Source organism: Gambusia affinis, linkage group LG04 (assembly GCF_019740435.1).
Source record: "Gambusia affinis linkage group LG04, SWU_Gaff_1.0, whole genome shotgun sequence".
NCBI lineage: Eukaryota > Metazoa > Chordata > Actinopteri > Cyprinodontiformes > Poeciliidae > Gambusia > Gambusia affinis.
Window position 1 is genome coordinate 20,418,693 of NC_057871.1, and position 25,639 is coordinate 20,444,331.

General features: G+C 40.2%; 1 protein-coding gene across 4 annotated transcripts; it reads left to right on the top strand.

The window, feature by feature from the left end:
* The first annotated feature begins 108 nt into the window (after positions 1 to 108).
* Positions 109 to 25,565, top strand: LOC122829540 (girdin-like). 4 transcript variants are annotated; one of them, XM_044114179.1, is made up of 31 exons: positions 109 to 159; positions 677 to 748; positions 870 to 1,266; positions 3,583 to 3,674; positions 4,865 to 4,970; positions 6,942 to 7,011; positions 7,503 to 7,561; positions 7,636 to 7,719; positions 7,806 to 7,946; positions 8,786 to 8,961; positions 10,325 to 10,406; positions 10,877 to 11,035; positions 11,233 to 11,379; positions 11,702 to 11,846; positions 12,761 to 13,336; positions 13,429 to 13,634; positions 13,738 to 13,932; positions 14,395 to 14,516; positions 14,617 to 14,755; positions 15,025 to 15,198; positions 17,627 to 17,788; positions 17,884 to 18,161; positions 18,833 to 18,976; positions 19,046 to 19,232; positions 19,542 to 19,687; positions 20,015 to 20,107; positions 20,805 to 20,995; positions 21,516 to 21,596; positions 22,851 to 23,066; positions 23,201 to 23,266; positions 24,057 to 25,565. In XM_044114179.1, the coding sequence occupies exons 3-31, from the start codon at positions 1,204 to 1,206 to the stop codon at positions 25,079 to 25,081; spliced, it is 5,325 nt and encodes a 1,774-aa protein (XP_043970114.1). In that variant the 5' UTR covers positions 109 to 159; positions 677 to 748; positions 870 to 1,203; the 3' UTR covers positions 25,082 to 25,565. The 4 variants fall into 4 exon arrangements, with proteins under 4 accessions (XP_043970114.1, XP_043970113.1, XP_043970115.1 ...); XM_044114178.1 differs by lacking the exon at positions 109 to 159 and adding an exon at positions 369 to 545; XM_044114180.1 differs by lacking the exons at positions 109 to 159; positions 21,516 to 21,596 and adding an exon at positions 369 to 545 and having other exon boundaries at positions 24,057 to 25,564.
* The last annotated feature ends 74 nt before the right edge of the window (positions 25,566 to 25,639 follow it).

Consider the following 25,639-nt stretch of genomic DNA (forward strand, 5'->3'; position numbering starts at 1 on the left):
AATTAAGGTGAGTCCAGACAAATGAAAGTCGATTTGAAGTTCCTCAAATCTTCCCGGTGCTAAAACTTATTAATATTCTTTCTTAAGGTTGCACAGAGAGGAGCTTACATCAACACCTTGTCTAGAGTTCATTGGAAACACTTCAGTGGGATAAAACTAGTGAGTTATTTTGAAAACAATTTCCTTCACCTTACTGGTTAGAAGTAATTTTAAAGGAATAGTCTTTAGTCTTCCTTTAGTTCATGTCTGCACTGTAAAAGAGAAGAAAAAAAGTCTAATTTACAGTAAAATACCAGCAGCTGTGATAGCTAGAACTTTACCATATAAATTACGTTATGGTAACCACAGCTACCGGTATTTTACCATAAATTAGAGACGTTTTTTTGTTGTTAGTTTTTTTCACAGTGTGGGTACAAAATGAAGGAGTACAGCAATTTCTACTCTAGAGTAAGCAACTGGTTATGAACGTTTGGCGGTTTCAGACGGACTTTAATATAACTATAGCAAAATACTTCAAAGAAAAACTAACTGAAATACCATCAAAGGTAAATGGATGGATGTCGTGATTGTGAACTCGGTTTACATTTAGCCACAAGATGGTGCTTTTGCCTCATGAAATCACATCTCATTGCAGCCAAAGTTTGGCGCAGTAAGTTTTTTTTTTCTGCCTTCACAGTGAATGGTGTGGACCGCTAAGAAATAACGTGTTCCTGTCGGTTTAGGTTTGACTGTTTGATTAACTGAGTAGGTAAGTGTGTTGTGACCATGGCAACGGACTGGTGGCTGTACTAGCATTTCGCCTAAAATCAAGGTGTATTTGAAAGAAGATAAGTAGATATTTGTATTTGTCATACGTCTTTTTGTTGCAGTTCATTTGTTTAAATATCGCTGATACATCAGCGCTGAATCTCCCTGTGTGACAGCAGGGAGGAGGAGGAGGAGGAGGAAGAGGAGGAGGAAGAGGATACAGACGGCAGATGCCTTTGCAGTAAACGACCAGGGAGGATGTCTGTCCGTGTCTGGGTGTTGTTGCGGGACTAAATGCGGATATACTGAAGACAAATCAGAAAAACAACTTTTATGCTGTCCCGTGCCCGAATGAAGCGCTTTTAAAATATACAAATCTATTTGAAAAGTGTAACGATCTTAATTCAGAGAGGACTTGGACTTCCTGTTGGGATAAAATACAAGCTTTTAGGAACCATGGAAAGTGGAGATTTCCTGTCCTCCGTGGATCAGTTCATGCTGAGCCCCCTTGTCACTTGGGTAAGTGAACGTTCTGTACACTATAAGGGCATTTTAGAGGATATTAAAAATCTACAAATAATTTTATTGCAGCGTTAATCAAACATGGTTTAACAGAATTATAGTGGTTTATTCTGACATTATGAAATACTTTTACTTTGTTTGCAAGTTCTTAACCATTCTGTGAAGAATTTAAATCTATTATGTTTGTTCATTATGCTGTCCAACTAAGAAAACACATTGTTTAAAATTTAACCAATGTTCATTAACACTTTGGGGCCCAAAAGATGTGGTCTCTCCACCTGTGTCCCTTTGGCCAAAAACGCTCATTTAAAGTTTTATGTTTTTATTGAAATCTTAGTACACATTTTAAAAATATTTAATGAATAGTTTTCTCAACTTCAGTAGTCTCTCTAAATAAAAAATACACAATTTTTACATATTTCAACTTAAGTTAAAACAAATACATAGATTAATTTTAAAGAATAACACTTGATAGAGATACTCAATTTTCATGAACTATTTTCAAATGGAGATATTTTTCCATTTGACTCATACAATACTGATCAGGCATAACATCATGACCAGCCTGCACTATCTATGCAGCCCTGTGTTCAGCAAACTGGATCTCACTGTGTATTCTGACAGCTCTCTATCACAAACTTACAGTCTCTTCTCACATGGAGGACAGAGGTTTATCTGAAACTTTAAGCGTCTGCTCGGGTTGGATGGCCATCGTTATCTGCCCTTGTCATAGACTGAATCACTGGCATATCTTCCTTTATTAAGCACTTCATGGTTTGCCTTTCGCCATAACAGGCCCACAGAACTTGATGACATGCTATCTTTGTTGTCAAAGATTATTCCTACTTTCTCTTCTGAAAAGCTCTACTGAACCAGAAAGAGCTTGACACTGTAAACGTGTTTAAACTTCTTTTTAAAAAAGATTTTGGTGCTTCTGCTGAATTTATGATGCATAACGTTTTGTAGACTTTTATGCTGGCTTCAGTTTTGTTACATAATTTGTGATGTCTTTACTGTTGGATTGTCTTGATTGTTGTTTAAATGTTGTACAACTAAACGTGTTTTTTGTTGTTGTTGTTGTTGTTGTTGCTGTCTGTCTTGACCAGAAAGCTTTTGCAAAAGGGCCATTTGGTCTCAATCAGTCGTTTTCTAGGTACATAAATGTTTAAACAAAAAAAAAGAAAGGTTCTTTAGCAATCTGAGCTACAGCAAATCAACTCTGGAACTGCACCACATTGGGTCTTTGCTCCTTGCTCTTCATATGCACCAATGAGCTTTAGCAATCTGGAACGCTGTTACTGGTTCGCCACCATTATTTCTTTGGATCTTTATGTTAGATTGACCAGTGCAGACCAAACCCTCCCAATATAAGCTGTAGTTTTGGAGATTTTCTGACCCAGTTGTCTATCCATCTCAATCTACTCTTCACCAGTCTAACTGGAATCCCTACACCTTTGCAATTTTCCTGCTTCTAACACATTCATGTGCTGCTTAAAATATGTCACCGCAAAGCCAGCCTAAGGCATAAATGAAGAAAGCCCCCAAACTATCAAGAGCTTCCTATTAGTGCTTGAATTTCAACTCAGAACATAGATCTAAAATTTCCATATTAGCTTATTGAGAATGACAATACGGTTCATTTTGATTTGATGGTTTAATAATAGATAAAGACATTACATTTTGTCAGTTTTTAATTTAAGATTTTAAAGAATGTGTATGATGAACCTTGTAACAGTATAAAGAGTAATTATTAGTGTTTGATTGTAGTTTTAGCACGTTTATTATTTGATACGAGTTAAAATAATAACATGTAATCTGTAAAAGCTCAGCCAATTAAACTCGGCCCCCACCAGATTATACTGAATCTGTATTGGGATGTTATTAGAGATGGTGAAGCTCATAACAGGAAAAGAGGCCCAGAATCAATTTCCTCTTAAGATCCTATGCAACCTTGTGTTAGACCTTGGCCACCATTAGCAGGTGCCAAGATGCAATTAATGGTCATAATGATATAACTGATTGGTGCATAAATCAACAAATATTTCTCATAGTATCTTTACTTTAAGGTAGTAAAATTGTCTTCAAAATGTAACTAATTTTATTATGAACGTTGTAAGTAGTAGCTTAAATGTAAGTAAATTACTTTAGGCTGTTGAACTAAATTTCCACTCAATCTTTTAATAATAAAACATCTTAAACATAATAAAACATCTTGTGTTTGTATATTGGTTAAAACCTAATAGAGCTTTTTCTTAATCAGTGCCATTATTGTGAATTCCCTTTAAAGCTCCTGTATGTCTTTTTTGTGAATAGGTGAAGACATTCATTCCTGCTGATGAGGGCATCCACTTGGACTTTTCCAACCTTCTGGATGGAGTGATTTTGAACAAGATAATGGCTCAAATGTATGTCAGCACACCTCACTTGCAACATCTTATGATTGCGAACACTTTCAGATTATAACCAGTGGCAGCATTTAAAAAAAAACAAAAAAAAAAAACTGGATGATGCCTTGGAGATTTTTATAGGGCAGTAAATGCCCTATAAATGCCCTAAATTACACTTAGGGCAGTAAATGTATGTTAGGGGCTGCTGGTGCAGCATCAGGCATCTTTTTGCATCCAGCCATCAACAGTGCCGCCATTGTCCCTCTGCAGAAATAAAGAGGATCTTTGTTGTCAGCAGAAGACTTTAAGTGTAACTTCCTCATTACTTACAGGTTAGAGTTTCTCAGAAAATGTTAGAATTAGCATAAGTCCTATATGTGCTGAGGCCCAGCATTCTGGCTGCAGAAAAACAAACTGGCCAAAAACATAAAAGACATCATACATGCTGTCAAGATGCTACTTAAGAGATTATGATTTACTTGCCTTCTGTTCTGGCAGCTTTGCCCTCATCCAATATTAAAAGCCTTAACTGATGGTGTTTGTGTGTTTAGCCTTCATGTCTGGGCAAAGTGACACTTCAGAAAGTAACTGCAGAGTCTGATTGTTAGAAGGAGGAAAAACCGATGACGCCCAGTCTGCTTGTGAACAACTTGCCAGCATTCAGCTCGCTCATCCCGTTCATGGCCATGCAGCTTTAAATGTAAAAACAATGCTGCTAGGAAGGGAGGGGAGGAGGTGGGATAATCCCTTGGATTGAGAGACCCTTTCGAGATTAGGACCTGCTGTTTAGCGGCAGTGGGACACAGATGGGAGATAAAGGTCCAGATAGAGGACCAACAGTGTAGAAAGGAATGCAAGCAGCCCTGAGATGAAAATATTGGTGCCCTGGCCTTCATAATTGTTCGTTATTTGAGGGTCACACACTTTGCCAACTCAAATTTTGGCTCATTTCCACTCAATCCAGTTGCCCACAGTTGATGTGCAGCCAGTGAAAAGTGTAATGTGCCCCCTCTGTCTGGCTCCAAAACCACCCCAGTCTGGAGCGATGATGTCACACAGGCTAAAGTTAGGAATGAATGGTGACCTTAGTCTTATTTTCATAGAAGATTCTGAGTCTAGACCCGTACCAGTGTGTTCTGCATGTTTATCTGTTTGGAAACAGCAGATATGTCACTTAAAGTGTGTTTTTCATGCTTTCCTATTTTCAGAAATCCTTCTGCTGCAGCTCAGTGTCCAAACAAAGTCTGCAGAGATCCAGGTCAGAGGATCCAGAACCTGAACTTTCTTGTCCAGCAAATCAGAAGTTATTATCTGGTGAGCTTTTGGACAATTTCCTAGGGTCTTATCTCTTGTTACAGACTGCGCAAAACATGTTGTCTCATAATCGCATTCTAAACGGGATCCTTGCATGTTTCGGATGCTGTTCCAACTTTGCATTAGCGTCACATGTTGTGGATCTGTGGCCTAAATATCGGTCGTGTCAGTAGATGTGTAATCAGCCCAGAAGTGAGGTTACCACGCAGCAGCAAGTAAAGCAGCATATGGAGCTGCAGTCAGACGAACAGGCAGACAGAGCTCTGTAGTGACTCATGAAATCAAAAGATCACGTTGGAAAATTTTGAACTGTCTGTCTCTCTGTCGGTCTTCCCTAAATCTTTCAAGATCACCACAGAACTGTTTCTTTTTAGGATAAGACACTGTGGATCTCACACATGAACACACCCCTGTTCAAATGAGGTTGTGATTAATCATTTTATTCTGCATAATTCAATATTGAATCACAAATGTTCCAAGAGAAATATTAAATAGAAATACCATGGTGATCTTGTAGCATATTAATGCACTCTGAAGAACTTTTTGAGTCAGTTAAAGTCTTCTTGGGTTGGAATGTGTCAGCTACGGGAGCGTTTTACTGCCTTAAAATCAGGAGCGATTTCTCGTTATAGCGAGACCAGATTTAGATCTCAATAAAATGAGAAACTTCCATCCATCCATCCATTTTCTTTACACCCTTCTTCCCTAAATGGGGTCGGGAGGGTTGCTGGTGCCTATCTCCAGCTGCGTCCCGGGCGAGAGGCGGGGTACACCCTGGCCAGGTCGCCAGTCTGTCGCAGAAAATGAGAAACTTTAGCTTATAAAAATATTCTCCTCTGACAGATTATGACTTGTTAAAGGGTCAAAAAGAGACTGGCTATGACTTTCCTTTTCACCCTGTTTCCTCTGTAGAATGTTAAAAAATCTCAAGAGGTGTTGCTGTTGCTTTCTCACTTAAAAAAGAAGATTTCTTAAACGAGTTCTAAATCTTATTATAATGACTTTTTTATATCTCATTGTGACGGGATAGTTTTCTTGCGATACAGATCCTAAATTTATTTCCAATATCTGGCAGCTGGACGCTTCATTTGTCAGCGTGCCACATCTTGACTTGACAATATTTGCCCCATAATTCTCCAAATTTATCAAATTGTGAGGACATCTATTATCTGCAGCTTTCTTCAAGCGCATTTTTCCGTCGGATTTATTTCTGGAGTTTGGATGTGTCCTTTGAACAACAGGTGTCTCTTAGTGTGTTTCTTTCTCCACACTCAAAGAGACACCTGGAGGTTTTGGGTCAGTGTTGACTGCTGTTTCAAACTGTTCACAATCATTCACCAGGATATGAAACACTAATTCTTAACCCCACGGCATGATGCAGCCACCAGCATATGTGACTGTGATATGTTTTTTTCTACTGATGCTGCTTTTGTTCCTAGCTTGTCTTTGGTAATTCTGACACTTCTTGAAATTCTTAATTTAGTTTAGTCTCTCTAGTCAGAATACAGGGAATGATTTTGTCATGCAGAACATTAGCAATAATCAGACAAACATCCAGTATTGATAGTATTGCTGTTGTCCAATTGTTTCATCCAATTATTGATGACTTGTCTGGACTCTTCTGCATTAAAGTCTAAGAGAACAGTGTTTGTCACCAAAACACAGCTTTCTATTCCTCAGTGAAAGGCCATTAACATTCCTGGGTTCCCCCCACCAGCAGTTACACACGCTGTTCACACAACTAAGCTACCTATAGAGTGAGGCAAGTTTTGGACCTTTTCAGTGCTGCACTAAAGAAGCAAGCTGCTCCAGCTTTTACACATATTCATTAGCTGTATTGGTTTCTCCATGCACGTTCACCCAAATTTATTGAAGCATGTAGCCAAAGGTCCAGCATGTCTCCCTCCAGCCAAAATATGCAAGTTTTGTGTTTTACTCCCCATCTCCTCCTCTGTTTTCTCTTTTTTGCAGAATAATCTGAGACAATTAATCATGATTCCTTTGCCAGACGTGCTGTTGCTGGGCAGGACTCCCTATTGTGGTAGGTTTCTTAAAGATATCTCACAGGATCTCTCGTCTCCATACTCTGTTGGACCTTTGGAGTTCTGATGGGCTCACCGTATGCTTCCTTGTTAGCTGGTGTTCAGCGCACAAAGTTCGATTTTTTGGGAATTTGAGGATATTTGTCATAAAGTTTTAACTAATCCATGCAATGAAATTATAGTACATTTCTGTTGTTGTTTCTGTTGGAAGATCACAGCATTAAAACAAGATGTACTCGCTGTCCATGGTGATTAATACAACTCGGGCTGCAGAAGGCTGCAGCAGTCAATATTCTCTCCTCCCAAACCATTTTATTCAATTGCACAATCAATCTAATAAGTGCACTGGCTTGTGATGGCAAAACTTTGGCAAATGTTGACCCAAATTCACCAGTCAAGTCCCTGCTCAGATGGCCTCCATGGTAGAAATCCTCCATACACGATCCGTAAAGGATCCAGCTCAGATCGTTTATGTTTTCATTCTCTACAGAACAAAGTCTGGAAGAAATGAAGAACCTTCTGCTCTTACTGATGGGGTGTGCAGTTCAGGTGCGTTTGCTATTGATGCGTTCTCCTGTCCTGTGTGTTATGATCAGAACCTTGCCATCTTTTGTTGTTTGTAGTGTCAGAAAAAGGAGGAGTACATTGAGAGGATTCAGACGCTTGACTTTGGTACAAAAGCTGCTCTAGCTGGACACATTCAGGAGGTATCAGATGTTCAACGCCTTCCCGTCTTGTCCTGTGTTCTTCCTTTCTCGTCACACTGACTGACTGTTTTCTTCATGACCAAAAGCTGACCCACAGTCAGGAGAACGTGCTGGATCTCCAGTGGCTGGGGTCCAGTGGCGTTCATCCAGAGGAGATGGAGACCGCTATGAGGAACATGGCAACACACCTCCAACACATCCTGGACCAGAGGGACGCCCATCTGGAGGTACAACTTTGACAACATGGAAATTTATCATGACAAACGTAAATCAAAATTCTCACAATAAATGACCACACATATTTGACTGACACATTAACATTTGAAACCCAAAAACCCCCCAGATCTTTTCACTTCACTGGATTCCAACATTTCCAAACAATAACATCTTTTTATGTGAAACTTCGTGCTGAGTGAAGAAAACTCGAGGTTGTCTAAGCCATCTCGTTTTAGAGTCAGTGAGGTATATAAAGTGAAATCAGGGGAAGAAAGTTGTTTCAGAAAGTTTGATTATTGTGAAACAGTTAAATATGGTCTTACATGGTCTCTCATGCGTCAGTAGGTTACAGAATCATGAGGAAGACTGCTGATTGGATAGATGTCCACAAGACAGTCATTGACACCCTTCACAAGGAGGGGAAGCCTCAACACTTATTGCTAAAGAAGCTGGTTATTTACTGAGTGCTGTATACAATCATACTTGTACAAAAATTGTGTAGAAGTATAAAAATGGAAATGATCGACCAGCAGCATGGACAATTAAAGCCTTGAGAGAAAAAACCTTAGTAAAATTCTATTAATTGGTTAAAAATGGTACTGGCAAGTCAAATCTTCAAAAAAAATATCAGAGACCAGATTTTTTCCACAAGTTTCTGTTGACTGCACCTCCATCAGTTTTAACTTTCATTACAAAGTGAGTAAAAATGAAATACTGACAAATGACACATTCTTTATCAACACGCTTACACACATGTCTAAATGATTCAGATGTCAGAAAAAGGTGGAAAATGAGCTGTAGGTTTTGTCTTTTTGTCACATCTTGTATTCTCTTCCATTCACCTCTGCAGACAATAGTGGAGCTGATGCTGGAGAAGGAAGGAGCTGTCAGCTTTCTCAGCAGCCCATCCAGTCCACAGCCTGCCAGCCATTCTCCCAGCATGCAGCAGCAGGCAGGGACCCAGCAACATCTGGCTGTGGAGTTGGCTGATTCTAAGGCAAAGATCAGACGACTTAGACAGGAACTGTAAGTACACCACAGATTAAGAGAAGATTGATATAAATACACTTAAAAATAAGGATGTTATTGGGAGTTAAATAACAGGGCTATAGTCTACTTTTACCTTCAGAGGAGCTAATAATACTGTGATTTACTAATTACCATTGGGACTCAACTTAATTAATATTTTCCCAATTTAGGAATATGTTTTTAGTTCTTTTTTGTACGTTTTTTTTCTAGTGTCAAACCACATCTAAATTTTACATATTGTATTATAACAAAATTCTATTAACTTATTTTATCTGAATATACAGTGTATATAAATACATGTCAATTTACAAAACCATTCTGATAGTTTACACTAGATGATTAACTGAAGTATTTTTATTTTGCTCTTTATTGTTAAAGTTGATGAGGACCTTTTTTAATCAGTACTCCATGAAACTTCTGTTTGCTTTGAGTATAAAATACAAGGTTTTACTTGAGAAAAGAGGAATGTGGACATCTTCTCACTTTCTTGGGTCAGTGATTAGTGAATGTTTAAAGCTCTTCTCTTTTGTAGCTGCTGGAGGAGAGTGAATGAACGGCAGTGGCAGAGATAGCACAGGATAAGCGATGCCCTGCGGAGTTTGGCCCACATTGCTGCCTGCTTGGCAGGTTTTATTGCGGTGCACTGTCACTGACCCACATTCGCTCTGTATTTCACCGGATACAACACGTACACACACACACACACACACGCGCACACACACATTAACCCTGATCCAATCCAGGTCTCAGTTCCACCATTTCTCTCCATGCAGTTGTCTCTGATGTATTATCCTCTCTTGTTGGTGGGATAATTCATCCAGCTGCCTCTGAGCAAGCAGAGAGTTCAGGCACAGATTTGCTTTGCCCTTTTTAATCCAATCAATCAATCAATCAAATTTTATTTGTATAGCACATTTCAGCAGCAAGGCATTTCAAAGTGCTTTACATCAAATCCAACACAAAAACACAATGCAACATAGAATCAACAATCAAAACACAACACCAAGTCAGGTTCTGTCATTAAATTTGTAATTGATTACGTTTCAAATACAACTCTAAACAAGTGGGTTTATAGTTGAGATTTAAAGGAAGTCAGTGTTTCAGCTGTTTTACAGTTTTCTGGAAGTTTGTTCCAAATTTGTGGTGCATAGAAGCTGAATGCTGTTTCTCCTCGTTTGGTTCTGGTTCTGGGGATGCAGAGCAGAACCAGAACCATTTTAAATGGTTTGTTTTATCGGCTTTTCAAGTTGTAACTTTAAAAATATTGTGTGAGTTGTTCTCCCATTATCTGTGGGTAAAACTAATCATGTTAAATAGGACAACACACCTAACTAGTTTCTCACTGCATGCTTCGCCATAGAGAGGAAAAGAGCGAACAGATGCTCGACTGCAGACATGAGCTGGAAAACGTGGAGACCGAACTAAAACGGATTCAGCAGGAGGTATGACTTGTCAAAAATAAGTAGTTACCCACTACTTTGTGTTGATCCGTCACATACAATCTCAGTAAAAGACAGTTTTTTTGTTGTAACATGAAAAAATGTCCAATTTGATGAAGGATCGGCTAACCTGAAATTTTAACAAACAAGAAAAACTAAAAGAGATGATAATGCTTGCCCAGTGTTTGTTTTTAAAGACATATTTATTTCCAACAGTGACATATTCTGTGTGCTTCAAAAGTGCCTTGTCAAAATCTGTTGAAACAGCAATAAAGCTGTTAGACTGCTGCAATACCTGGAGCAAAATAAACGTTTGAGTCAGACGTTCTTTTGATATTTACAGTGTTATGCAATATCTATAAACTCCAGGATGAGTTGGAGGGAATGTCACGTTTGTAGAAATGTGAAAGGTGTTTTTTCTTATTGCTAAGTCCTGCCTCTAAAGGGAAGTCATGTGTTTGACCTTCAAACAGAACTCCCAGCTGCAGGTGGAGGCGCGTGCTGCCCGTACCTACCGGGATGAGCTCGACGCCCTGAGAGAGCGCGCCATCAAGGCGGACAAGCTGGAGAGCGAAGTCGGGCGCTACAAGGAGCAGCTGCACAAGATGGAGTTCTACAAAGCCAAAGTGGAGGTGAAGGCAGATTTTGATTCTTTTCCATTTTTGCTTTTACTTACACTTCCTTTGAAAGTAAGGAATTGCGGTTGCTCCTGACGCCACAAATGCATAAATGCAGTTTTGTTGCCAAAAACATTTGAAAGCTTTGAGGAAAAAGCTTGAAATATTGAACTTGATTGATTAGTTGTGCAAATCTATTTGGCGTGTCACAGGAGCTAAAGGAGGACAACAGGGTCCTCCAAGAGACCAAGGAGGTGTTGGAGGACCAGCTGGAGGGCTGGAGGTCCCGAACAGATAAAATCCACCAGCTGGAGAAACACAACCTGCTGCTGAAGGCCTGTGTCCATGACATGGAGCAGGTCAGACATGTTTTACACAGAAGGAGCTTGACTTCTTTTTTGATTCTTCTGCCAAGAGGAAGTCAGGGACAGTAAGGTGATTTTGTTCTGACCCTAAATGTTTACTACTGTCTTTGAACAACGGCAGTCTGCTTTTGTTTTCTTTTTTAGTCACTCTGTTTTGGAACAAATCAAAACCAAAGACTAATTTTTAATTTGAGAGTAAGGAGGCAGCACATGTCAAAACATCAAAACATTAAACTAAACTACACGTTTAGTTTAATGTTCTCTCATTCCTCGCGCCACGCAAGGCGATTCTTGAAGCCCTTTGTTTTGACTTCAGGAGAAAGAAGCAGATGCGAAGCGGATGAAGGAGCTTCAGGAGGAGAACCTGGCTTTGTCTTTAGCACAGAGGAGGAGCATGGAGGAGTCCCAACACCTGGGCTGGGAGCTGGAGCAGCTCTCCAAGTCTGCAGAAAACTCCCACGGTGAGAATAAATGGGAGCAGCAGGTGTTAGAGGGAGGGAATATTTTCTATTGTGTCCCAAAGAAGGAGTGGCATATTAGTAACATTGAAAGCCAATCAAAGACCGCGTTTCAAAGGAATAGATTTCTTTTTCAGCTCCATAAAATTAGTACTGAGGACTGATGTTTAACTAGGCCACACGCTGCAGCAGACTCTCAGTCATCCAGGACATGACAGTCCTTGAGGATGTTTCATCCTTCAGGCTTCATCAGGCTTCATACTACTGAACCAGGCCATTACCAGCATATTAAAAATGATTCAGCTTTAATGTCAACAGCAACCAAGATAATTGTACATATTTAAATGAGCTACATTTTTACATCGGAAGTCTGACTGAAACTCAGTTTTTATCTTTTTTTGTTTGAATGAAAACTATATTTAACTAAACAAAGGTTATTTTATTTAATGATTTACTCCAACTCTTCTTTATATTTTCCCTTTAAACCTCTCTTCACTTCATTTCTTTTTGGTTATCATTTATTTGGTTTAAATATTTTTGTAATTTTGGGCTGAACCCTCCAACTCACTGACTGAAATTCAGATGTGGTTCTCTGCAAATCTTCATCTTAACAGCTTTAAATCCAGTTTAATTAGTTATTAAGATATTTTAGTATATTTTCTTTCCTATAAAGTAATGTTTAAAATACTCTGCATGTCTTCCTTTGTTCTTAGATGAACTAATTAAATAGAACTCTTTTTACGTACATCTACACAAACCTAAGATCACAAATTCATTCAGCCTCTTTTACATAACTGGCCCAATTTCAGTTTATGTAAACTGAAATTGGAAATGTGAGACCATTAAAATGAAAGGTTAACAGCAATGCACATCTCTTTGGTTCCAAAAGTTACAAACTGTGGTGTGTTTCTTCAAAGGGCCACAGACGCTGAGCGAAGAGGTCAGCGAGAAAACCCGGAGTCAAATTTTAAAGCTGGAGAAGGAAAACCAAAGACTCCTGAGGACCATCGAAGACCTGAGGGCTGCAGCTCATAGCAGCTGCAAAAAAGCCAAACCCAGCCCCCAGTGGTTGGTGTGCAACACCAACCACTTTATCTCATCGGCAGAGCAATCAGAGACAAACTCCTTCACAGAAGATTCACACTGCCAGCAGCAACTCATCACAGAAGAGCTGGAAGGAGTCCAAAGTCAGATTCTTCTCACAGATTATCCAGACTGTCAGGCGCAGGAGAACAGATGCCTACAGGATCAAGACAAAGAAATGGTGTCGGGTCTGGAAACCTTGGAAAATAACCACAATCAGTTCCATTGCTGCGTCGGGTTATGCAGTCACTCCCCAGGCTCACAGAGCAGAAGGCCACACCATGATAGCACTCACACAGGTGTGCCAACACGTTCCTCCTATGCTAGCAGGCACACACAGCGGCTAGAGGTTAAATGCAGGGGTCTGGACACGCTTAATCAGCAGCTACAGACTTCTCTTTACAACACCGGTAGGCTTGGTAGCTTTACTTTATATACTTATGTAACTATTCATAATGCCACCGTTTACATTATTTTATTTTCATTTACTTCACCTATTGAGAACGTAAAGTTCAGCGTTTGGAGGCTGAGGTTCAGGAGCTGGAGGCAGAGAACCAGGCGCTGCAGGCATCTCTTGAAGAACTTCGGATCTCAGCGCGGCGTCTGGAGCAGCTTGAAACTGAGAAACAGAACCTGGAGCATGAAATCTCCACGCTGGAGAAAGACAAAAGGCAACTAGAGAAAGAAAACCGAAGACTCCGACAGCAGGTAAAAATCACATTTATTCAAAGGACTAATATATCATGTGATGATCCAAGACCTAAAAGAGCTACAAAGGTAGTTTCTTGGGTGCTATTTTCATCCTTTCCAGGCCGAAATTCAGGAAGCCAACTTAGACAGCCGTAATGTCTGCATGGCAAGCTTGGAAAGAGAAATGCGTCTGCTAGTGAAGGAGGCAGAGGGGTTAAGAGAAACATCTGAGAGGGTCAAAAGCTTGGAGAGAGATAACAGGGAGCTGATCAAACAAGCTGCTATTGACCAGAAGACCCTGGCAATCCTCAGAGAGGTGAGGATAAACCACATCTATTAGACAGTACAAGACGTGCTAACTGCAACACATCAAAACAAATACCTGCACAAATCTGCACGGAAAATTTTATTACTTTCACTTGTGATAGTATTCTTACAATTTAAAGCTGTCCATATGTTACATCATCAATGACTAGTATTGGAATTTTACGTGATAAACTAGTTCCAATGGGAAACTGTTTGGTTTTTAATTGTTCTTTTAAAGTGTGGCGTACTCTAATACGGTTCTCTTTTTTTTTTCACGGTGCAATTACAGAAAGTATTGACTCTAGAGGGTTGAATGCAAATAAATAAATTTGACTTTGCTGTTCCTTTCACTCTACAATGTCGCACCATGTTGGGTTGGTCTGCCAAATCCAAAGAGACACAGTCGGTTGAAATTTGACAGAATGTGAAATAGTTCAGGAATTATGTCATTTAAAATGCTATCCACCTTCAGGAGTTGGTGAGTGAGAAGCTGAAAACTCAGCAGAGAGACAACGAGCTGGAGACGCTGTCCCACGAGCTGGAGATAAAAGTCCTGAACCAGGAAAACGCACAGCTAGAAGCAGCAGACAGCAGGTTCGTGCAAACTGCTTATATGAATATAAAATATAAAAGATGTTTTGAATGTTTAAATATCTTACGTGATTTGATTTGATTTGATTTTTTCCTGAGGTAGGGTCAAGATGCTAGAATCCGAGCTGGAGTCGTCTCTGAAGAAGTCCCTACGGATCAAAGATGACAAGATGGCGGCTCTGGAGGCTCGGCTGCAGGAATCCTCCTTTCTAAACCAGCAGATTCTGCAGGAGCTGAAGACTGTAAGTGAAATCAAAAGGGTCAGACCTTTATTTATTTAATCTCTATGAATTAAACTTTCAACAAAACGAAGAGAGAAAATGGAAAACACGAATAAATAGTTTTTGACGGGAAATAAAAAAACGACCGATAAGATCCAGTAACTTTGCCAACAACTTCTTAATGAAAATGGAGCCATAACTATACTGTGTAAACACTACGATCTCAGAAGTAGCAAATTCATTCTAGAGAATTGGGTGATTTTTGATGCGAAGCTGCACGCCTCTACCAGGTGAAGCTGAGCCACGAGGCCCTGCAGCAGTGGCAGGAAGAAGAGCGGACAGCGTCGGGTTCCAGCCCTCCAGCGCAGACCAACAAGGCCATGACAGAGTGGCTGCGTGAGAGCCAGGAGGCGACCAGGGAGCTGCTGAGGCTCAAAGACCGTCTGATTGAAGTGGAGAGAAATGTAAGTAGTTTGTTTCTGTTGACCACCGAGGAAGATCCTGTGTTATAAAACGTCGCAGTGGTCTCTCTCAATGTGATTCTGCCAGAGGTCTTTTACAGTAAAAAAACAAAAAAAACAAAAAAAAAAGAGGTCTCCTCTCCGTTATTAGAAATTGATCCGTGTATGTTTAGGAGGAGGAATATCCCCGCTGGGGCGTAACCCCTCCACTCAATAACAGTTGGGATCAGCTTCCGTCCACCATGTCCCTAAATAGGTCAAACCAGGATTGGAAAATGAACGGATGGTTGCACTTTACAGAAATTGGACATTTTTGGATTTAATCAGATTCTAACCAGCCTGGTTTATTTGTGCTGGATTAGACTGAACTGAGTTGAAAGATGCATACATTTTATCTGAAATACCATGAAATCTCTATTTTGATTTTTTTAAAATTATTATTATTATTATTAGAAACTATTGCTAAGAAGTTAAAAATTTGGAGGAAATTATTGAATGACCTTGTTCCAGAATAATTTAATAATGATTTGACCTTGAAAACAGAATGCAAGTGCTGCTACGACATCCTCTACTGTTTTGGTACATCTGGTAGGAACCTTTATTTTTCCAGTGACATATTCTCACACTGGAATATGTACAAAGTATATCATTGTATTTGCCACTCCTTTTGGTACCACTGTTATTAATACTTAATATAACACCCTTCAAGGCCCTTGGACACAGCTTAGTTTTCTCTCTTAGGACTTCATGATGTCTCCTTTAGGATTCTGGGTACTGAGACGCCTGTGGAAGAAGGCTGATTTTTATACTGGTGAAGGGTTTCTATGATGGCTTGGTCATATTTTTATAATCTTTATAATTATGAAAGACTCAATACCAACATTATAGCAGAGGCCAATATTCTTCCATTTAACTTTTTTCTTATTATTATAGGTTTTATTAAATGTAATTGTCAGGCTCTTGGATTGTTTTGGGGTTTGACACGAAATCTTTTGGAAATTTCAGTCTTGTTCTTCCCCAACCAAACCACATGATTGTTGCTCTCTTTAGGTAAGTGGCTATTTTCTAGTAGCCATAAACTGACTCATAAACACCTGCCTTACTTGAATGAAATGGACCTTACCAGAGGGGCCGCTTTTCATTGGCTGATGCACATTCTACGTGGTCGCGTGCGTGGTCGTCTCACAAACACAAGCTTCTCGTTAGCTAAGTACAGCATAATAGCAGTACTGATACAACTTCTACACCTTGAAGCCTGTCTGCTACACAGTCTTATGTTAGCTAAACAGATCAATATGCAACGTGTACTGTATCTGACATACACTAAAGATTTTCTTTTAGCAGAAAAGGCTTTGGACTAAACTGTTACTCGTGTTAGCCACTCTAGCACCAAGTAAAGCTGGTCAATCAACCATCGCTGTGTTCAGGGAAGCGCTGATTAGTAATCGAGGAATAAATATCAAGCCTGGAACCTTGATATCGTAATGGACTGAATGTTATGTTTTTAAAGGAATCTTTGCTCGTCTTGCGGGACGCAAGACGAGCGGGGCGGTTGCCACGGTAACAAGTGCTTTTAAACTACAAAGAAAGAGAGAGTAAAAAGGTAGGAGTGGTTTTGAGTTGATCACCTGTTCGGGTTATTTTATCTTTGTTTACCTTTGCTGTGGCTCATTACAGCCGCTGTAGTTTCTAAACGTTGGACTAAATATGTCCATCGTTAGTGACTATATGTCATTCACAACAAACATCAAATAGAACAAATATTTTTAATGAAATTTTAACAAACAAATGGCTTCGTTACCTTAACAGAGCTCTTTGGTTCCTCCTATCAGTCTGTCGCTTCTCATATTGAGGTCATCAAACCAAATTTCAGATCTACCGTAACTGACTGACTGACACCTGCTGGCCTCAGGTTTGCAACCAGCTTGTGACTGAGAAACCAGTAACCTCCTCCCAGTTGATGACATGAACTTGTTAGTTCCTCTGTCCATTCTAGTAGCTGATATATTGTGAAAATCCGGTAGAAATGATGCACTAATGGAGTCATGTTTACATAGAAACAATGCACTACGAGGCTTTGCTTGTGAGACTTGCGGTCACGTGGGTCGGTTGTGGGCAGAGCTTGGTAAGGTTCATGTTCTCTTGTCTTTGCCATTTTGGAGTGGCTAGATAACATAAAAAGTATTTTACAAGTATTAAATAAAAATAACAAATACAGTTTGGTTGCTTGAATTGTTAGTGGGTCAATGATTATATCTGCAAATTGTGGAATTTGTCAACGCTGATGCATTGAATTGAAAGGTTGGATTCACCTTTAACATTGTGCTGCACAAGAATCATTTATTGCACACAGCTAAACCAGAGGCGCTAATAACTGTAGAGGGTTCTGTAATCTGTTGGTGGTGCTGAAAGATATCTGTTTCTCTTGAAGAACGCCACTCTGGAGGCCGAACGCCTGGCAGCGCAGGTCCAATTCAAACAGCTGGAGAGTCAGTCAGACAACCAGCAGGCTCAGATCCTCGCCCTGCAGAGGCAGACCGCCTCGCTGCAGGAGAGCAATACGGCCCTGCAGACACACAACGCTAACCTCCAGGTCCCACCTCAGTACTCCTTGGATAAAGAAATCATTACAACATAGTTGCTGGTAAAGCAAAACTACACAAGGCATCAATGGTTCTCCCTCTGCAGGTGGAGAAGTCGACACTAAATTCCCAGAGTGCCTCCCTGATGGCCCAGAACGCTCATCTGCAGCAACAACGGTCTGGGACAGAAAGTGAGCGTGACAGCGCCGTACAGGAACGGGAAGAGCTGCGTGTCGCTCATGAGCAGCTCCTGCGAGATCACGAGCGACTGACGGTTCTGCACGAGCGACAAGCCATGGAGTGTGAGGCTCTGATGGGGAAGCATGCCTGTCTGAAGAACGCCCACCGCACCCTGGAGCTGGAGCATCGAACTTTACAGGACAGGTCAGAGAGACGAGATGCTGACAGGTTGACAATAAATGCTGTTGTTTTGTTTTGTTTAAGGTTTTTTTTTACATTTATTTAGATTACAACCAGCTTGGAATTTGTCAACGCTGATGCACTGAAATGAAAGGTTCATTTCTACACTTATAAAGTGTAGAGTTTTAATATTGTTAAATTTTTATCAACGTAACATTTTTGTTACATTAATATGCACATTTTATCAGCGTAAAATGTGGATAAAATGCTGCTTTTTTCCCCCGTTTTTTTTAAATAGGGCACCAAAACTATCTCAAGCCCAGCGGTCTATATCCTTTTAAATCTTGCCCCGCTTATAACCTCAAACTTTAAAGTATTTTATTGGAATAATATGGCTTTCTTTCAACAATGGCACTCCTCTTACCACTCTTCCATAAAAGCCAGATTTGTAGAGCACAAAACCAATTGGTAACGAGATTTTCTCACGTGATGTATGGATCTCTATAGTGATTTAAAAAAAAAAATTAAAAAATGTAACTAAAGAGCAATAAAAAAACAAAAACTTGGAGATGTATGACAAGTTTTGCAAGCAAGTTTAGTCCATGACAGTTTATAGTTTAATAAAACTGGGTCAGTGTGTACTAATGCGATTGACCTCTGTCTGTTATTTTTTGTATTTTATTTTTGTTTTTTAGATATAACAACCTAAAGCAGCAGAGAACTAAGCTGGAAGAGCGGGAGAAAACCTTAAAGGAGGAGCAGATGAGGATTTCTCTGGAGAAGGAACAACATGAGACAACAGCAGCCGAATGTTGCAGGCTCCGCGACGAGAAGGACCGGTAAGAAAATATAAAGAACAGACGCCGGACTGACCCCACGCTGGACTCACTGTGCTTTTTCATTTAAAGGCTCAACCGCACATACCGGCTGCTTCTCAGCGACAACGAGGCGCTGACAGTGGACCACAAGCTGCTGAAGAGCCAGCTGAACGAGGCCAACCTGAAGTACACCTGGCTGGAGGCCGACTTCTCCAAACTGAAGAAGGAAGACCAGGAGCTGGACATCAACTTCACAAAACTCACCAACCAGTGTGAGGTAGGAACAAGCACGTTCTTTATGGTCTTTCACCAGCATTTAAATTATACTTTGACACGCAGTTCTTGCTATGATGATCGCATTACCTTAACTAATCCCAACTGAGACGGTGTTGGGAAAAATGTTGCAAAACTGACCAAATTTACACAAAAATGTTCAAATCTGCGCAGAAATGCTTAAGAAACTGTTAGATTGCTTATCCACCAAAAGAAAAGTTGATTTGGGATTTAGTTGTACTTTAAGTTGCCCAACTTTTGTTTTACACAACTGGATGTAAGTTAACTAAAGATTTCTGCATGTGATGTTTAGCTGCTGAGTCAGCTGAAAGGGAACCTTGAAGAAGAAAATCGGCATCTGATCTGTCAAATCGAGACCCTGATGCTGCAGAACCGAAGCTTGCTGGAGCAGAATATGGAAAGCAAGGATCTGTTTCATGTTGAAGAGCGACAGTATATGTAAGCAGCACAGAGGATGCACACAAAACAACCTGATATCATTTAGTAATTTACTTTTGAATAAAATCACTTGTGCCACAGTTACTAGCAATCAGGCTGGTGATGTTTTGAACTGTCCGCACTATCTTCTTCTCTAGCACAAGTTTCGATTTCTTGAATGTTCTCTTGTCTTACTGCTCTTGAAGACTGGCTAAGATAAATGACCACTGTGGCACATCACCCTAACCCGAAAATAAAGAATTTGATTGTAATCCAGTAGACTTGAAAGGATCAAATTTAAGGAAGAAATAATAATAATACTCCAATGATGTCTCTTTCTTTGTTCAGTGATAAGCTCAATGATTTGAGAAGACAGAAGGAGAAGCTGGAGGAAAAGATAATGGACCAGTATAAGTTTTACGACCCTTCCCCTCCTCGCAGGTAAACCGTCTCTGACAGTCACACAAATGCTCTGAGTGAATAAAGCAGCTTGCATGTTTCAGCTGCTCCTGTTGAGATGCTCCTGTTTGCTAAACAGAAGCATCTCAGTGCACATTAAGATTACAAACTGGAAAGGTAAAGTCTAAAATATGGACAGTTGGATAGTCAACTTCTTGAGAATTGCTAAATGGAATGTATGATTTGTCTTCTATTTAATTTTTTATTATTTGATCAGTAAAATCAATAATCATAAGTGGAGGTGGGCATTGATCGTATGGTTTATCATTTATTTTAATTGATATTTTACATATTAAGAATTTTGATTTATTGTTGTCACAGTTTAAAATCTCCCAAAACCTAATTAAAATATTATTCAGTGCAGCTTAGTGATACACTCACACTTTTTACTTGAATAATTTCACATGGAAGAAGTGTATTACAAATTGCATGTTTTTCAAGAGCAGTATTTGTGTTTGTGAGGTTATGATTGCGGCATCCTGCAGTCACAGCTTTACAATTAGCTAAAAAAAGAAGTAAGAAGCATCATTTCCATTATTGAAATACTACCACAAAATATTGTGATAAAAAAACTCTATGTCCATATCGCCCACTCCTAACCATAAGATTCCAGTTTGAATTTTGAACGTTTGAATTCCACCTCTGCTGCGTCTATCATTTCCATCATGTGCGCCGACAGGCGTGGCAACTGGATAACTCTGAAGCTAAAGAAGCTGATGAAGTCCAGCAGCCGTGAAAACGTCCCTGAAAGCACACACGCATCTGAGGCTGACGCCCACCAGTATGGCGGCTCCTTCATCGGCTCCGATGGATCTGGAGGATCGGCCTCCACCTCAGCGGGTGACTTCACCTCACAGCAACGTGGCAGCAGTGAGTATGTGAACCTGAAACTCACCGCGTCAGGCCTGTGACTGTCAGAGAGGAAGCAGCAGTTTTATCATCACCTTTAAAACATGGAATTACCAGATGTTGACTGTTAATAAATAGTACATGTGTTAAAGATCGATTTACAGATGTGCTTCTCTGTTTTGAGCCTCGACGCAGTTTGATCGTCGCCATTTCTTTAAATATGCACGACTACATTAAATGATGAACCGGCTGAATTTTCTTTTTAACACCGATCTAAAAACTCAATTGAGCATCTTCAAAGTTTATTTTTTTCAGCCCAAGACAGTGTTGCATGCCACGTCCCGACACTCATTATTCCCGATGGATTTTGTGTGTGAAATTTCTCCAACACTCATAAATGTTTCCTTTGTGTCTTTCTCTTGTTTATATGGATTCCTTCCCTCCTTCCCTCAACCTTTGGATTTTGTTTTCCCTTGTGTTTTCCTCCCCTCCCATCGCCTTGTGTATTTGTCTCATGTGGTCATGCTTTGGTTTTGAAAAGCCCCCGTGAAAAAGTTTTCCCGTTTGAGGAGCCGGCTGAAGGACAAAGACAAAGTCAAGTCCATCTTCCGTCGTTCTTTGTGTAAGAAAAACCGGTCTCCACCACCGTCTCTCATTTTGACTTGTGTCTTTGACTTCGCTCTTATGGCAGTAATTCCAGCAGTGCCTTTCCTTTATGCTTCTATGTCATAATGTGCTTGGTTCTTACAATTGGTGCATTGCAAACAGAGTTGGGTAGTAACTGGTTATATTTACTAAGTTACATTTACTTGGTTTACTTTTACTACGCTGCAATTTTTACTTTTACTTGAGTAATTTTTGTCAGGATGTCTCACTGCTCTTACTTGAGTTAAATTTCTGGATGTCCTACCCACTGTGAGTTTCCAGAACAAGCTTGTTTTGGCCAAAAGCTCAGCAGACACAGACACACATTTGCAGTTTTTGTTAAAGTTTCATAAGTTTTAAACTGAAAGAAATTGATTTGGGAAAAAAGTTTCTTTTGCATTATCTTGATATTTTGTAATTGTGTTATGGATCATTTTCATGTTGATCTTTAAAATATCAGGATTTCCTTTGATACAGATTTCACTTTATAGTTTGGTCTGTCTGATTAAGTTATTTTTAATTATTAAATGACTGATGTTTTGTTTCAGTCTTTTTACCAAATGTGTTTTTTTTTACTCTTAACTCTTACTTGAGTAAAGTTTTGGGTTCTCTACCCACCTCTGATTGCAAAAGTATTCATACCACTCAAACTTTCTCACATTTTGTGTCCTGACATTGTGTTTTCTTGAGGTTTTATGTTTTTAACTTGTGCAAAAGGCTGAATAACGATTAGAAGGAAAACATTTGTGGTTTTTAATGTTTTGTTTGAAATAACAAAACTGGAACGTGCGACATGCATTTATATTCAGTCCTCTTCACTCCAAAAATGTTGCTTATTCACCTTTATATGGACGTAACAGAATTTATAAGTGGAGGCCAGATGTTCTGTGAAGTCCACAGATGTTTGTTGGAGAATATATGTGAACAAATAGTATCAGCAGGATCAAAAAAACGCAGCAGGCAGTAGTGGGGACATTTAAAGTTGAGCTATTTGAATCCAATAGCGAATATGTGACAAGGCTTGAAAATTAATTAAACACAACACCGCATGCAGGAACATTGTGGTGCTGCATGAGTTTTGCCCTTCCAGCTGCAGCAAGTTCACCTTTACAACACTTCTGCGCCGCTCATATGACCAGACGGACAAACTACGCTGTACTGTGCATGACACGTTTCACCTGTCTGTCCATTTCCTCCACCCACCCAATCATTCCTTCATCCTTCAATGTAGCCTTGAGCAGCTTATCCCAGCCATCGACCTCATTTGAGACAAAGCAGGAAACCGATGTGGACGAAGGCCAAGAGGATCTGCTGACCTCATCTCTCAGTACCTCCGTATTATCCATCCTCCAACATCACCAGCATCATCCCACCAATCTTCCATCTGGCCATTTCAGCAACAACACCCCTGTCACTGGCCCAAACATTTCTGAGCTGTGGCTTACAGGTAGAGGCAACCAGAAACTGATGTGTTGGATTTCATCAGCACTAGTAGAACAGCACCCAGAGGCTGATGCAGTAAATCCTGTTCTTGCTGGGTGGCGATTTCCTACTTATTTTTTTTGTTTTTACATCCTGCAGACAAAGATTCGCATGGCAGCACTGTGCCATCTGGATGTGAGGAGAGCGAAGGGCTGCAGAATCATGGTACAACCATTTGAATATCCTGTTTAGAGGATACAGTCAGCATGCAGATGTGCAGCCAGATCAGGAATTAGGCTAAACCGCTCAAACTGCAATCATGACCCTGTTTTGAATTAATCTCTTTCCTGTTCACAACTGGAGAGCGGGAGGCTCCGCTCTGCCGCTCCCTGTTGGCCGTTACTGTTTACTTACTTCCTGCTACGCATCAGTGTGTTGAGCACTTTTGCCTGTTGAGATGAAATTCCCACCCGATGTTAAAAAACACTCCCAACAGATTGAAAGGAATATATAAATTTCCTACAACAAAAATTGGAACACAGCGAAATGTTATATAACATGTAGTTGTTTTTAAAAGATTTTTTTATGCATTAGTGGCCTTTATCAGACAGTAGATAAACAGGAAATAGAGTGGAGAGAGAGGGTGCAGTGTGTTTATTATTGTTGTCTTGCTCAGAAATTCATCCGTGTTACATCTGTACAATTTTTAAGAATGTCCCAAAGCATTTCTCTACTATTTTCTCTTTTATTTTGGTCTGGCAAATTGTCTCGTTTCTTTAAATGAAGTCTGCTAGTTCCCTATGGTAAAAACGACAACCCCATATCATGATGCCTCCACCACCAAACATCACTGTTTGCATGGTTCTTGCGGAGCGGTGCGCAGAGCCATTTCTTCTTCAACCACGATGTTTAAAGTTATATTACTAAACTATAAAGACCCAGATTTTCATTGGCAAGAAAATACTTATATTCTTCATTTTTTAAACAATGTAACTTTATTTCTTTACTTCTCCAGGGACCAATGTGGTCCAGTGTCGAGCCCAGAGTGAGAGCAGCGGCGACTTGAGCCTGAGCCTGGAGAATGAGCCTTGGTCAAACGGCAGCAGTCCTGTCCAGCAGCCCCCGTCACGTAACTCTTCGTGTTCCTACCAGCCGCCCAGTGACGCGTCCACCCCGCAGCCCCACTCAAAGCTTCAGCAAAGCAGGGAGAAAGCCGCCACGATGCCGACTCCTAACAGTCTGAACGCAGATGTGCTTCAAAGACAAAAAGATCCAGTGCTGTCTCAGGACTTCTGGCTCACGAGAGGCACGAGAACCATCCGAAGGGGGTCGAGGAAAAAAGTGTCTCGCCGCTCCTCGGACTCTGGCAGCGCAGGCAAAAGTAACTCAGAGCTCGACGGGAGAAGCTCAAAAGACGAAAAAGCTGAAGCCTTTGCTTGTTCACCGATCACAGTGCTCTATGTTCAGGGTAAATCCTCCTCAATGTCTGGCTGTCTGAACTGCTTCTCTACCCCTCTTGTGAAAGAGGCACAGCTGGAGGAGTTCAGGTCTCCTAAAAGTCTCCCTCGCGCCAGCAGCGTGATTTCTTCAGCAGAGGGCTCATCGCGACGCTCCAGTGTCACCAGCGACTGCAGGGGGACTGTCCAAACCGAGCAACAGGAGCAAGCACAAGAACAAAACTCTGACGTAAGAAACAGTGAGCCCGGGTCCGTTCCTCCAGCCAAACCTCCAAGAGATCCAGCAGTTCTTGTTCCCACAAAACATCACAAATCCGTTTTGCAGGAGCCACCTCTTGGCTCGTCGTTCACCTTTAACTCGGTTTTCTCAGACACAATCTTCAGTGATTCTGAGATCATCACAACAATCTTGGACACTACTGATGTGAGCACAAATTTCGCCGGTCCTAATCCATTGGCAGAGCAAAACTTTCCCCCCGAGAGAGAAGAAAACGCTGAGGAGACACCACAGACACTGCTTAGCTCTGAAAACGAGCAAAGTGAGACAGCAGAGGAAGCAGGAGGGCTCACAGTCAAGGACTGACGGCTTTCAATCACATTACAGCTGGTTCTTATGGGTCCTTCAAATACATCAGTTTGAATCAGAATACACAGAATTGGCTGTGATACAAATCTTCAGAAAGTGTCAAAGAATTAATAGTATTTTTATTTATTTTTTTATTTTTAAATATTTGTGTTTTTAGGACTTTTTATTTTGTTGTTTATAAGTAAAGGCCAGTGTCAAGCATTCACTCACAGTATAATTTTGGGACAATAAAGGGTTTATTTTATTTATTTTCATATTGAATCGAAAATACTTGTTGATGATGTGCAATATTTTTCAGATAGAGTTGAATCAGTACAAGACAGAATGTGAAGGTGTTGATACAGCATGAGGCTATGAATCTGTGACCAGGAGCCAAACAAAATGTTACACTGTAGTTTCTGTTCAGTCATTGTTTTATGCCAAGTTATTATTAACTGTTCATAAAAGTTTTTATTATTATTATTATTATTATTATTATTATTATTATTATTATTATTATTATTATTATTATTATTATTATTTTTATTGGTTAAAATGGTGCTTGTCAGTTTTTAT

Excerpts from the sequence above, each read along its gene's own strand:
- LOC122829540 (XM_044114179.1), top strand. The coding sequence starts at position 1,204 with ATGGAAAGTGGAGATTTCCTGTCCTCCGTGGATCAGTTCATGCTGAGC. Across the intron at positions 8,962-10,324 it reads AGACGACTTAGACAGGAACT|AGAGGAAAAGAGCGAACAGA; the intron begins GTAAGTACACCA and ends GCTTCGCCATAG. Across the intron at positions 11,847-12,760 it reads GTCTGCAGAAAACTCCCACG|GGCCACAGACGCTGAGCGAA; the intron begins GTGAGAATAAAT and ends GTTTCTTCAAAG.